We start from the raw sequence: 14,647 nt of genomic DNA on the forward strand, positions 1-14,647 counted from the left end.
CCAGGGGGGGCCAGGGCAGGCAGCCAGAGGAGGCTCGCGGGGGGAAGAGAGCGGAGGGCGCCGGCGCTGCTGCTGCGCTGAGTAAGCGAGCGACGCTCCAACCACCTTCGCCGACAGCAGCATCGGACGCTTCGCTGGTGCTTTTCCCCCTTTTTCTTTTTTTTTTTTGCAAACGGGGCAGGAACGCGCAGAGGAGCCCGGGCGTTGGGGGGCTGTAGGCGCCTTTGCAACGTTGCCTTTCGACGTGCCGTAGGGGGAAGAGCGCGCCCCTAATTATTATTTTAAAATATATATATATACATATATATATATAAATAATTGGAGGCTTTGCCTAACACTGTGAAGGTAAGCGGTTGCAAACGGGTGACTTACTCTTTCGTTTTATTTGCTTTTATTCCATTGCAGAATTGCATCCGGATGGGGCGAGTTTGGGGGCGGAGGGGTTGATTGGGGGGCACTCAAATAGTTGTGCGAGCAGCGAGGGGTTCTGGCCATTAGAAGTGATGGGGATGCTTGGTTTTGGCCGCCCCTCCTTCCTCCCTTCTTATTTTTCATTTTTTTCTCCTGTTTTAGTCCACGCCCCTTAGGCTCCTGCGCCTAGTGCAATCTCATGCATGCCTACTCGGAAGTAAACCCCCTTGAGTTCGGGAAGAAGCCCCAGTGGGACTTTAAAAAAAACAAAAAAAACAAAAAAAACAATTATTCATAGGTAAGCGTGCAGAGGATTGCAACCCAGGCTGCTTCCCCCCCCCCAATCCACCCTCCCCAAAAAGCTGGGTAGTGAGTGTGCAATCTACCTTCCTTTGTGCCAAACTTGGCAGACGAGGTTTCTGTGGATCCACCTCTTTCTGCTAACTCTGAGCTACACCCTCTATATATATATATATATATATATATATATATATATATATATATATAGTGTGTGTGCAAACTCTGTCCATCCACTTGGCTTTCTTGCTCACCTCTGCAGTATTTGTGTGAGTGTTTATGGGGATGCAGCTGGTATTTTATCATTTCATTCTGGAACCAAGCAGCTAGGTCTTTCTCTCCCCACCCCCAATATATTGATTTTAAAAATCGGATAAATTAAATATTTTTACTATTGCCCCCCCACCCAAAAAAAAACCAAGGTCAAGCCTGAAATCAGAATGGAGACTTTTTGGAGCGCTGGTAAAAAAAAGTAAGATTCCTAAAGCCTTGCTAGGAAGCCCCTTTGTGACATAGGAGCTGGAATAAGGCTTGTTTAGCTCTCCCCATTAAGGGAGAGGAGGGAAACCCCTCTTGCAAAGGACAGGTTCAGGTCCCGTGATGGTTGCCTTACTCAGTAGCAAGGATGCAACAAACTTAAAAAGCTGCCTTCGCTCTTCCTAGGAGGGTTGCAGTAGAGCCAATGGGATTCTGCTGGTGCTGCCCTTGGCTTCGAGGTCCAGTGACGTCCCTGGACAGGGATGGAGGAAACCGAGATCATGGGATTGAGCATGGATCCTTCTAGAGTAGGGACTTGGAAGGCTTTAAGAAAAGAAAAAAAAAAAAACCATTGCCAAGGCCTTTTTCTAGCTGGGGAGGCTGTTGCCACCTTTGGAACCTGCAGGTGGAGCTGAACTTGGGCAGGATCCAAGGAGGATTGTATGTGTGGTGTGGCCTCTGGGGCTTACTCTACAAGCCATCCTCTCCTTGCTTCTCTCCCCCCCCCCCCAAAAAAGAGAGAGAGGCTGTATTAAAGGGAAACTCCCCATTGCAGCAGCCTCATAGGAAGGAAGCATGCTCTCCGGGAGGAAAGAGAATCTCCGCCTCCCAAGTGGCAGTTTTATTTACTATTGCGTTTTTTTACAGCCCACTTTTTTCTGCCAAGGACCTCGGAGTGGCACCCATGGCTCTCTTGCTTCCTTCTCCCTTTCACCCTCCCGCCAACCCCGCCAGGCTGCTCAGACTGGCACTATCCCTGCAAGAGTAAAAGGGGCTGGGGTTTAAATGGCTGATGTTGTAAACAAGCCTTTTATGGCATTTGTGTTTGGCTGGGCAGGTGATAACTGCACACACACCTCCCCTCCCCCCCCCCATGCATGCGTGAACATGAGTCAGGACATTGGTCCAGCATCGTTGACGCTGCCTGGCAGTGGATCTCTAGGGATCCAGGCAGAGATCCTTTCCCGGTCCTACCCAGAGATGCTGGGGATCAAACCTGGGACTAATTTTTGAGCTGCATCCCTCCTGCAATCCAGGCTTGTGGTCCTCCAACAACTGTCCTCCTTGTGACTTGGCTGTTGGGGGATCGGAGCAAAACTCCCATCTCTGAGACATGAGGATGGTGTATATTGTAAGGATTCTGGGGGACGCGCCCTGGGATAATGTGCCTGCCCACTATGGGCATAGCTAGGATTTTTGTTTGGGGGCGGACAGGACGTTGGGGGGGGGCAGGCAGAACTAACGCGATTTGTCAGTTAAGTATTTCGATTGTTTTACTTGATCTGGGGCTGGCAGCTGCCTCCCCCGGCTACGCCCATCCTGCCCACCCCGTTGCATTCTCCTCCAAAGTTTCCCTGTCATTGCAGGGTGGTCCCGGCCAAGGAGAAGACGGCTTCCTTTTATGATAGGGCTTTTGAATGAATCCCAGGGCCCCTTCTCTCCCCCTCCCAGCCCACTCAACTGCATGCCACACAAATTATTGAATTGTCCTCACTGTTCTAGAAGTGATGACCATAATAAGGGCAGAGGGGAGGATGGTGCACAGGGACTCCCTTCGTCCTGAGTCGGTCTGTCTAGCTCAGGCATCCCCAAACTCTGCCCTCCCATCTGTTTTTGGGACTACAACTCCCATCAAACCCTATCCAACAGGATCAGTGGTCAGGGATGATGGGAATCGTAGTCCCAAAACATCTGGAGGGCCGAGTTTGGGGGTGCCTGGTCTAGCTCACTGCTGCCTGCACTGACTGGCAGGTGTCTCTCCCAGCTCTACCTTAGCATTGAACATGGGGCCTTCTGCATGCACAGCAGGAGCTCTAACCACTGAGCCAACACCCTTCCCCCCCCCCAGTGCTGTTGCAAGGGGCCTGCATGCAAGGCCCCCCCCCCGCGCCCCCCATATTCATGCTATACATATTTTATGGAGAGACCTGCTTACCCTATTAGAAGGAACTACGTAAATACCTTCCCTGGTTTTGTGTTGTTGTTTTTTAAGTTCGTCTTAGCCGAGACGGGTACTGATAAGCTTGGTGCTGAGTTCAAGTGGAACTAATACGCTGCTGGAAGAAGGGTGACCCCAGGACACGTCTGGCTGGCGGGACGATTTGGCCCTTCAGCCTGTTCTGGCAACATCCCTGGCTTTGCAGCAAGTGTGAGTTCCCCTGAGGACGGCGCCTTGAATTTCTTACAGGCTGGAGAGGGCATAGCAACAGCTATACCTGTGAAATGGGAGCAAGTGGAAGCCGAAGAACGTGGTTGCATCGGTGGCAAGTGGCCTTGCAGGCTAGCAATCACAGGCTGGCTCTTCTGTCTAGGACAGGCGAGGGGGAACCTGTGGCCCTACAGATGTTTGCCGACATGCTTCACCCCATTGGCCAGGCTTGCTGCGGCTGATGGGAGTTGTAGTTCGACAACATCTGGAGGGCCAGTGGTAATAATAATAATTATTTATTATTACGGTCGAGACCAGCTTGTAAAACACAAATTGCACTTGGTTTAGGACTGTAGCAAACCCCATAGCCTTTCAAGGGTTTTTTTTTGTGTGTGCAAAGTGGGGGGTCTTCCTCTTGTTACACTTCCAGTAAATGTAGCAGCTCCTTCATGGTAAATGCAATAATGTTATTGTTTTTCAGGCAGAGAGGGATGCACAAGGGTCGGCTTCGAAGGGGGGGGCAGGGGGGAAAAAAGAAAGGTTTGGATAATTGTAACCTTGGCCATGGCTATTATGTAACGGGTTCCGGGTTCCTTCCTCGCTCTTGGATAGCGATCTTTTAACGGCTGCAACAAAGCTATTCCTTCAGTCCCTTTTGAGGTCCTGCCAAGAGACAGGAATCACTCTCAGCATGCAGTCTCTGTGCTTCCAGACGGAAACAACTCTTCCTCTCTCTCTCTCTCTCTCTCTCCTTTTTGTTAGTAATTGTTCATTTGTGGCAGTTACACACTGCACTTAATGCAAAAAAAAAAAAAGGCTTTATGGAGCAGCTTGCAGAAATCTGTATTAAGACAGCCCCCGCCCTCAGGCTTACAACAGAAAAGTCATGACACACGAGGAAAAAGAATGGGGAGGGAGGAGGGGAAAGCAAGCTGAAGCACATGTTTTTACGTCGCAGTTAGTAGTGGCTGGCCTATAAAGAAGCTGGCTTGCTTGCCCTGAGCTGCCAGTGGGTGGTGCAGCATGTAAGAAGCTGGATAAGCTTCTGACTATATAGTTGAAGATTTTCTCAGTAGCTCTTCCATAGAAGGACTCTGTGTGTGTGTGTGTGTGTGTGTGTGTGTGTGTGTGTGTGTGCAGGGGTGGGGTGGGGTGGGGTCAGTTAATCAGCTTGCTGTTCACACCCTTCGTTTCTTGAGTATCTCCTTGCTGACTGATTACCCCAGCCACATCTCTGCTATGAATGCAGGGAGCTGCTTTATACCAGGTTAAGACGGTTCGTCCATCGACCTCAGTGTTGTCTGCTCTGGCTGGCAGCAGCTAACTGATCCTGCTCCTAATGGGAGATGTCGTGGATTAAATCTGGGCCCAGGTGCGCACCCAGCTCTGGGTGCTCTTCTGCTGAGCCACCTTCCCAAATCTTTGAATTTGATAGTTACGCTATTTCGAGAGCCAAGGGTGGGGAACCTTTTTCACCCTTTTGCAGTACCTTCCAGGGGCCACATGGCAGTGGTGGGCGGGGCTGGAGGAAAAAGTGGGTGGGGCCAAGCATATAAATGTTGACTTTGTAGTTTGTACATCAGGGCTGGTTTCTACACATGCGCACACACCTGTCCTCCATCCATGCAAGCAAGCAAGAGGCAGCATCAAGAGTTCCAGGGCAAATTCCAGGCTGCTGATCCTCACTCCTGTTCAAGAGATTCCTGCAAACTGTGGTTCTGGGAAGGCTCAGGGCTTCATGTTAACACCATCCTGTCTTCCACTTTGCAACCATTCTGGCATTTCTCCTTAACACTGCAGTGGTCTGGGGGAATGCTTAGATTCTGGGTGGATAAGGTTTGGTATTTGCAAAGTGAGTTTAACTCCTCCTGCAGGCAGGGAAACGGATGTAAATTCTGGCTCGCTCCTTGCTTGCTAAATGGCTGTGGATTAGAGAATCCCAGGAACTGTTCTGCGATGGTTGCTGGGGAATCTCCTGATTGCGATGGGCTTCCCCCAGAGTGAAAGCTCTTCCAGAAATCTGCTTTTGAAGAGCAGCAGAAAGACCCTGCTAGTCAGTGTCCTGTTCTCGCAGTGACCAATCGGAAGCCCATGGGAAACCTGTAAGCAGGGTCCCCCCTCCCCCATGGATCCCCCTACACCTGGTATTCACACCTGGTGTTTTGCCTCTGATAGTAGAGCTAGAACTTACCAGTATCTATGGCTACCAGCCAAAATGGCTAAGTGGAATTAGTTGCCTGTGACCCAAGGCACAGAGGCTGCTGAAACTTGCATATGGTGTGTGCCACAAATTAACAGGCTGTGGATTGGCAGGTAGGCAGGATGTTAGTCATGTGGACTAGTAGCTTAGTTTAAAAAGTCTGGCTTAATTGTCACAGCTTCTGCTCTCTCTCATGGGAATTAACCATGAATTAACTGTTGGGTGGTTTCTAATGTTCCTAAAAGATGTCAGTTGGGGAGGGGTATGAGTGATGTGATTGAGCAGCTTTTAAAAAACAGCCACAACCACAGCCCTGTAATGTGGATGTGCCCACAGAGACCAACCTCACTTCTTCCTTGCAGCATTCGCATCTGTGGCTCAACCCTTTTGTGGTTCTGCATTGTTTGCGGTTAAGGCAGCTGAGTAGAGACTCTCTCGACCTGTGGGTGATTGGCTATGTAAACTGCCATTTATGAACAAGCTTGTGTATGGCCAAGTTATTTCAGTGGGTGGTGGCTGCATGCATTAGTGTGGGCATTGAAAGCTTTGGGAACTGCAGCTCTCGGGATCTGTTGGTAGAGGCTTGCAGGGAAATGCTGACCTTTAGCTTTTGAATGTTGGGTGGGGAGGGTTAAGGGTCCTGTTTATGCTGTGCCAGTGTGGGGTCTGGTCTGCAATGGGTGGGGAACTTTTTGGCTCCCCGGGCCGGATTCTTTTGGGATCAGCCTTGCAGGCCAAGTTTGGGAAGCGGGTAGAGTTGCCAACCTGCCAATTACCTGGCATCAGGTGCAAGGTTCTTTGAAGCTGGGGGTTCAAAGCATCTTGCAAGGAGCTGCTAGAACCAGAGTTCCCTACCCTTCGTTTTAGCAGGGGGTTCCATGCAAACTCCTTGAATCGGGAAGAAGTTTGCATGGAATCCTGAAGAACTGAGCGGGATTTAACTCCCCGGGCATCTGCTGGTGAGCAGGAAGTTAAATCCTGTTTGCTTTGTCTGCCCATGCATGTTCCCTGCTGAGAACCGGTGGTGCGCAGCCAATGCAAGATTTAACTCATGACATGGGTGGGCAGTTGTGGTCTTGAGGAGCTTACAAATCTAGCATTGCCCACAAGAGATGGAAATGGTATATTCATTTGTTACATGTACTCATAGCTCAGTGATAGTGGAGTAATGGAGGGGGGGTTGATATGAGTGAGAGCGAGAGAGAGAGAGATGAAGGGAAGAGATGGCATTGTTCTGATCTGTTGTCTTCAGAACAGTACCAAGCAGAGTTCAAGGTGCTCTATATCAGCGTTTCCCAAACTTGGGTCTCCAGCTGTTGTTGGACTACAACTCCCATCATCCCTAGCTAGCAGGGCCAGTGGTCAGGGATGATGGGAACTGTAGTCCAAAAACAGCTGGAGGACCAAGTTTGGGAAACACTGCTTTTTATGAACCCAGCCCTATAGGCCTTGGGATCAGGATGCCTTAAAAACTATCTCACCTCTTGTATACTCAATGTGCTCTGCAGGAGAGTGTCTCTTGCAGAGACCATTTCAACAGGAGGTCTGTTCTGCACAGTGCAGGAACCAAACCTTTAGGGTGGAGTCCGCTACCCTTTGGGAATTCCATCTTGTTGTGTATCAGACGGGCGCCATCTCTATTGTTACCTTTGGTGCCTGCTGGCCCCTCTTCCTCTGTCAAAGAGCCTTCCAAGTGGAGATTTTTTTGTCCCGGTTGTCACATGTTCTGGATTTTTAAATGGTGTTCACACATGCAGTTTTAACTGTATGCTGGTGGGTAAGGAAGGGGTTGAATCTGCCTGCTTGAGGGAGGCCAGGGTGGGGAATCTGAGACCCTCTCAATTATCCCCAACCAGTATGGCCAGAATCGGTCTGGGAGGGTGGGAACTAGCAACATATGGTAGTCCCACCCCCAGAGGTTAGATCCTACACCAGGTTCCCCAAACTCGCCGCCTCAAGGAGGTGTATGTGGTTCTCCTCCTCCCCATTTTATCCTCGCAAAGACCTTGGAGGTACGTTAGGCTGAGAGAAGGTGACTGGCCCAAGGTCACCCAGTGAGTTCCTTGACTGGGTGAGGATTTGAACGTCATGGTCTCCCAACTCTTTAATCACTGCACCATACTGCCTGTCATCCCTGGCTATCTGTCATCCTTGCTGGTGGGAGTTGGGGAGTCCCAGTGACATCTAGAGGACATCAGGTTGGGGAACTCCTCCTATTTTTATAAAAGAGGCCCAGTGTGGCAGTGCAAATCTGCATTTAAAACGTCAAGGATTTCAGCTGTGGTGTCCGGTTCAAAGAAGATGCAGAACAGGGGCTTGTGACCCGTTGCATCTGAGGCTGCCAGTGGACTTCTGGTTTTCCTTTTCCTCCTACCCAGTAAAGCCAGATCTTGATTGCACTAAAGTCCAGTCTGCACTGTACATTTAAAGCAGTATCACACCACTTTAAACAGTTGCAGCTTCCCCCAAAGAATCCTGGGAACTGTTGCTTTGTTAAGGGTCCCAGAAGCTGCGAAGAGTCTCCCTCGCAGAGCTGCAGTTCCCAGTCATTCTTCCCAAGGGATTCTGGGAATTCTAGCTCTGGGAGGGGAATAGGGATTTCTTGGGGGGAGAAGCCACGACTGTTTAAGGTGGTAGGATACTGTTTTAAATGTACAGTCCCATTGGGGCCTAGCTCTATGGAAGTGTCCGATAGAAGGGAACAGCTTATTCAACCCCTCTGGGCAGCTTTCAGACATGTTAGCCCTTCCTTGCCACCTGAAACAGCTTTACAACTCGACGTCTGCTGACCAGGTGCACTGGGCCCGATTCTGAGTCCCTATCCAAAAGCACCTTAGGCCCTTTTAATAGTGAGTCATAGCAGTGGTCCTGTCTTGTTCACTGTTGTCTAAACCAGTGTTTTTCAACCACTGTTCCACGGCACACTAGTGTGCTGCGAGATGTTGCCTGGTGTGCCGTGGGAAAAATTGAAAAATTCAAGAGAATTACTTTATATATAGTCAATATAGGCACAGAGTTAAAATTTTTAACATTTTCTAATGGTGGTGTGCCTCGTGATTTTTTTCATGAAACAAGTGTGCCTTTGCCCAAAAAAGGTTGAAAAACACTGGTCTAAACTGACTGGCAGCGACTCTCCAGGGTTTGGGGCAGGAAATCTTTCTAAGTCCCACCTGGAGAGGCCAGGGATTGGACTTGAGACCTTCTGCATGAAAAGCAGGTGCTGTGCCAATGAGCTGAGGCCCCTTTCTCTTGGCATGAAATCTTGCTGGTCTGGCAATTACAGAGCATGTTGGTTCAGCATAAGGTGGTACAGGTCTGACTCCATTGTTATAGGTTTGCTGGCTAGGTAGAAATAGCGGTTTTGCAAGCAAACAGCCTGACTTAATCAGATCAGGAGTTAAGGTGCCTGCAGCCCTCCAGATATTGCTGGACTACAATTGGCCAGGCTGGTTGGGGCTGATGGGAATTGTAGTCTTAGCAGCACCAGGTACTCTATCCTTGCTATAGAAGAAGAAGAAGAAGAGTTTGGATTTGATATCCTGCTTTTCACTACCCAAAGGAGTCTCAAAGCGGCTTTCCTTTCCCTTCCTCCCCCACAACAAACACTCTGTGAGGTGAGTGAGGCTGAGAGACTTCAGAGAAGTGTGACTAGCCCAAGGTCACCCAGCAGCTGCATGTGGAGGAGCGGAGACACGAACCCGGTTCCCCAGATTACGAGTCTACCACTCTTAACCACTACACCACACTGGCTCTTAACCACTCTTAACCACTACACCACACTAGAGTGAACAATAGAGGATTTCTCCAAGAACTCTAGCATCTACCAATGGCAGTGGAAGTGGGAGGTGTGGAGGTGTGTTTGCAGTGTTCAGTCCTTGCATTGAGAGTGCATTTGCGTGGAAGCTTGGTGCCGATAGATCAGGCCTGCACAAAATGCGACACAACAAACTGCCCCCTTCCCCAGTCACAAAGGGAGGACCACTTGCTTAAAAACTCGCAATTTTTCTCAATCAGGTTGGACTGAAATAGATGGGGGGGAGGGTCGCTGGCACGCCAGAATGAACGGCTGCTGGTCAAGCAAACAAGTCATCCTAGTGCTTTTACACTGCAGGGTGTGCTTGTCTTGTGGACTAGCCCCATGTGTGAACCTGTTTTGAAAGCTGGTAGAGAAGCAGCAGTGGCGGCTCATCCGTTGGAGTGGACGCACCACAGCTTCAGTCTGCCCCTCAACCCAACCCTGCCTCCTTGCAAGCCGCCACTCCGAGGGGTGGCGCCGTGGCAGACCCGTGGTGGCCCGCGGCGTGACTTGACCTTCCTCTCTGGCTTCCTCCTGGCAGGTCCATCATGTCTGACAGAAAGGCAGTGATCAAGAATGCGGACATGTCCGAGGACATGCAGCAGGATGCTGTCGATTGCGCCACTCAGGCCATGGAGAAGTACAACATAGAAAAGGACATAGCAGCATACATCAAAAAGGTATTGTGGCTCCTGCACTTGGGAGAGAGGGAAAAGAGCCTTGATTGGGTCAGCTCAGGGTTTCATCAGTCACATTCTGCCATGTCAGGACAGATGCTCCAAGGAAGTGACTGGGGCATGTGGTCACCAGCCCTCCGTTCCTGTTCTTCTTAGCCAACCCTTTTCTTGGCAGCTGGCAAGTTCTGAACCAGTGCAATGTAGGTTCGGATCCCCACTTGGTCTTGAACCTTACTGGGCCAGTTACCACCTCTCTCAACCGAACCTACATCACATGGCTGCTGTGGGGATTGAATGAGGAGGGGGGAGAAACATCTGCCACCTTGAGCTCTTTGGAGTGAAGGTAGGATGCAAATGCAGGCAAATAATAAATATAGTGGTACCTCTGTTTCCGAACTTAATCCGTTCCAGAAGTCTGTTCTTAAACCGAAACCATTCTTAAACAGAGGCGCACGTTCCCTAATGAGGCCTCCCACCGCTGGTGCCCTTCCACCGTTCAGATTCCGTTCTTAGACTGAGGTAAAGTTCGCAAACCAGGCATGTGGAGTTCGTAAACCGAATAGTTCGTAAACAGGGTTGTTCTTAAACTGAGGTACCAATGTAATAATAAATCATACTATTTTTTTATTTATACCCCGCCCATCTGGCTGGGTTGCCCCAGCCACTGTGGGCAGATTCCAAAACATATAAAAATAATAAAACATCAAACATTAATAGGAACAATCCAATCCAGTAAGAATAAGATAAAACATATTGTTACCAAATTTTACCCTGCGTGTTTTAGAAGGAATTGAATTGATAAAGCAGGACTATCGGCTGCTATCCTTGATGGATTTGTATAATCCCATTTTTATTTGCTTCCAAATTATTTATTATTACAATTACTTAGTTAATTAAATTTGTATGCTGCCCTTTGCCTGTAGATTTCAGGGCGGTTCACAACTTAAAATTGCAATATAAAAAACACAAAATACATAATAAAAATAAGAACGGAAACAAGCCAGTAATGTGCCCCCCCTTATTTCTTGGCTACCTTCCTGCTGGGAAACAATGTCCAAAACATCTTAGAATCATAGAATTGTAGAGTTTGAAGGGACCACGAGCGTCATCTGATTCAACCCCCTGCAGTGCAGGAATCTTTTGCCCAATGTGGGGCTCAAACCCATGACCCTGAGATTAAGAGCTTGCAATGCCTCTTTAAAATAAAGCCCTTGACTGGGTACATGTGCTAATGGACTTCATGTGGCTGGCTTGGCTGTCTGCCTGTCACAGAACAGCCAGGCAAAGGTGTGGCAAAGGTCAAGGCTGCCTTTTTATTTCAGCGTACAGTATTAATAACATTCATAAGGCGCCACTATATTTGGTTTAATATGCAGAATCAGTCAGCAATTCACATAAAACACCAGTAAGTTCATTCCCCCCCCCAAGCCGGAAATACACAGAAACCAATGGAAACAAAAATCCATAAATAAGAAAATACAGTAAAATGTTAAACGATAAAACAACACTGCAATGTCTCCCGTGAGCTGGGAAAAACCTGCCTTTAGAAATGGGTACCGTATTTTCCAGCGTATAAGACGACTGGGCGTATAAGACAACGCCCAACTTTTCCAGTTAAAATATAGAGTTTGAGATATACTCGACCGCAGATTCTCCACCCGGCGTATAAGATGACCCCTGACTTTTGAGACGATTTTCCTGGATTAAAAAGTAGTCTTATATGCCAGAATATACAGTATTTAGGAGGCCTGTTAGACTTTTCACTGTTTCTGCCTTGATACACAGAGTCTCTCTCTCTCCACTGTCAGAGGAAATAGGCCTCTGAATGCCAGTTTTTGGGAATCAGCTTTTTGGAAGAGTTACTGCTACACTCTGCACTCAATATTCCTGCATCGCAGGGGGTTGAACTAGATGACCCTTGCGGTCCCTTCTAACTCTACAATTCTATGAAATTCATTATAACCAAAAGACTTTGTTCATCGCATTTATATCCCACCTATTTCTCCAAAGAATTCAAGGTGGCGTACGTGGTTTTCACCTTCCTCATATAATCCCCACAACAGCCCTGTGAGGCAGGGTAGGCTGAGAGTCGGTGACCAGCCCAAGGTCACCCAATGAGCTTCGTGGCTGAGTGGGGATTTGAACCCTGGTTTCCAAGGTCCTGCCCCCATGGCTTTCGGCTCTGATTGGAAGCGACCTTACACTGACCCATTGGTCCATCTAACTCAGCATTGTCTACACCTGAGGTCGGCAACCTAAGGCCTATGGGACACAAGCTGCCCATGGGGGTTGTTTTACCAGCCCATGAGCTGCCTGCTCGGTGAGTCCCCGCTCGCTGTGCTAAACCAGTGCGGCACAGGGACTTGCTTTGTGGCGCTGGAAACCATGTCTGCGCAGAGGCCAGAAATCGCAGGTGCGGGCACTCATGCGCACCCGCGATCCGGCCCATGGAGGGGGCTCTGTGGCAGTGAACCGGCCCAGGCTGGTCTACACTGACTGGCAGCAGGGTTTTGGACAGGGAATCTCCCCCAGCCCTACCCAGGGATTGAACCTGGGACCTTCTGTGGCTGGTGCTATATTTTTAGAAGATACTGACTGACAAAGCCACGCGTCACTTGGGGATTAGTTGCCTAACCGTGTTCTGTGCAACACTACATTACGGGAGGCACCTCTTCAGTGTAGCTGTTAGGGCTATCATTATGTCTCAAGCTGGTCTCCGGGTGGGTTGGACTCCAGAACTGTATTGATCCTACTGCAGAAACTACCATCTTCTCTTCTCCCCCCCCCCAGCTGAAAGAAACAATGCCGGTGTTGCCCAGGGGTGTGTGAGGATGGGCCTAGCACCAGGGCTTGGCCAAGGCAGGCTCTGGCTGAGGGCCTCTGGACTCAGAAAGACCCTTTCCGATTCCTGTATCAGATGTTTAGATTGTAATCTCCTTGGGGCACAGATGTGCCTCCTTTTGATGCTGTTGCATTTCAGTAACTCTCTCTCTTCTCTCTCCCCCCTTGTCTCTCTGTCTCCCCTCTCCCCCTCCCCATTCAGGAATTTGACAAGAAATACAACCCCACTTGGCATTGCATCGTGGGCAGGAATTTCGGCAGCTACGTAACGCACGAGACGAAGCATTTCATTTATTTCTATTTGGGCCAGGTTGCAATTCTCCTCTTCAAGTCGGGCTAGGAGGCAGGCAGACGGCAGTGGAGGGGGGGGGGCGATGACGGCGGGCGAGGAACATGGACTGTAGTGCACTGAAGGCAGGGGCCCAGGAACCCTTCAACCATGGTTGCGCCGCTGCATGGACTGTAAACTATATTTAATGTGTATATGTTGCAGTAAAAACACCACCTAAAATTCTGTTCGTTTTTTTTGTTTTGTTTTTTTGGTTGCCTGGGAGAAGTATGGCAGCAGCATATTTTTCATGTTCCTTTGTTTTCGGTTTCAGCTCTTTATTTCACTTTTTTTTAAAATTTTCTTTTGCACTAGGAGAACTGTAAAAATAATAATAATAAAAATGCTTCAACAAATGGCCTTTTAAGCGGCAAGGAGAAATGAAATAAAAAGAGAATCTCTAAAATTCCATTAAAGAAATCCTTTGGTTTTTAAATTCCTTTTGAAAGGTTCAGAAGCTGGCTGTAAGCAGACCAAAAAAAAAAACGCAATTAAGGGTCGGAATCTGGCTTGAAACGAGGTACTAAATGTTTTGTTTCTTAAAAAAAAAATCCAGCCAGCTTTTCTGTCCCCAAAGAGTGCATTGTTCTCCTTTTTAAGTTGCCTCGGCTGTAAAAGGAAAAAAAAGGGTGGTCTTCTTTGTTTCTTCTTGATCCAAAACCGTCTCTCAAACATGCCTAATATTTGACAGTAAAAATGGGCGACAGCTGGTATTTAGCTGTAAAATGGAATTTTAAGTGCCGTATTTCCGAAGTAGGTTGTCCTAGGTCCGAAATACATTATTGCACCCCCACCCCACCCCCCAGAAAGCCATTTCAAAGGGAGCTGCCTCATATTTTTTGTGTTGGAAGTATTGGCTGGGCACGAGGCCCAGCCATGTGTCTTCATGATGCAAGAAAACTGTGACCAGGCCTCTCCTCATCCCAGTTTGAGTCAGCGTTGCCTTATTCGCCACCTCGCTTCCAGTCACTTGTTCGTGTGGGAAGATCCTGTTCCAAATCGGTGGCTCGGTGTTGGCTGTGCTTGTAGTTCTGCCTCTGCTTTTACTTGGAGACCCTCGATCTCCACATAACTCCAACATGGTGGCTGATGTGCAGAAGCCCTTTCCTGGTCGTTTTGTGTCTCGCCCCACCCCACCCCCACCTTCTCAACAGTTAGCTGCGTTTCGAGAAGCGGATTGTATGATTTCAGTTCTATAGCAAAGGTGTCCAGTCGTTCCAGCGGCCCTTCTCTGTTTTCCTTTTGCAAAATCATTCCTTGGAAGTGCTTTAGCCGAAACGTCTAGTTGCTTTTGCAGTTAAGAAGTCTGCAAATTAGGTGGGGAAGGAACCACTCCGACCTCCCCACTTCTCAAAAATAACCTAAGGAGTTGGAACTGACTCCAGAGCTTAGATCGTAAGGAGATGGGGATTCACCTGTGCTTGTGTAACTTGGGATTTGGCGGGAAGGAAAGCATGTCAATAACTTTTTC

The 14,647-nt window shown here is 48.7% G+C and overlaps 1 protein-coding gene across 1 annotated transcript; it reads left to right on the forward strand.

The window, feature by feature from the left end:
- The first annotated feature begins 242 nt into the window (after positions 1 to 242).
- Positions 243 to 13,362, forward strand: DYNLL2 (dynein light chain LC8-type 2). Its single transcript, XM_033171989.1, has 3 exons — positions 243 to 345; positions 9,872 to 10,010; positions 13,051 to 13,362. The coding sequence occupies exons 2-3, from the start codon at positions 9,879 to 9,881 to the stop codon at positions 13,186 to 13,188; spliced, it is 270 nt and encodes an 89-aa protein (XP_033027880.1). The 5' UTR covers positions 243 to 345; positions 9,872 to 9,878; the 3' UTR covers positions 13,189 to 13,362.
- Positions 13,363 to 14,647: the final 1,285 nt, after the last annotated feature.

This window comes from Lacerta agilis, chromosome 15 (genome assembly GCF_009819535.1).
Source record: "Lacerta agilis isolate rLacAgi1 chromosome 15, rLacAgi1.pri, whole genome shotgun sequence".
Lineage (NCBI taxonomy): Eukaryota > Metazoa > Chordata > Lepidosauria > Squamata > Lacertidae > Lacerta > Lacerta agilis.

What these genes read in the sequence shown, in the direction of transcription:
- DYNLL2 (XM_033171989.1), top strand. Translation starts at nt 9,879, where the DNA reads ATGTCTGACAGAAAGGCAGTGATCAAGAATGCGGACATGTCCGAGGAC. An exon ending in TAGCAGCATACATCAAAAAG is followed by an intron (nt 10,011 to 13,050) that starts GTATTGTGGCTC and finishes CTCCCCATTCAG; the next exon opens with GAATTTGACAAGAAATACAA.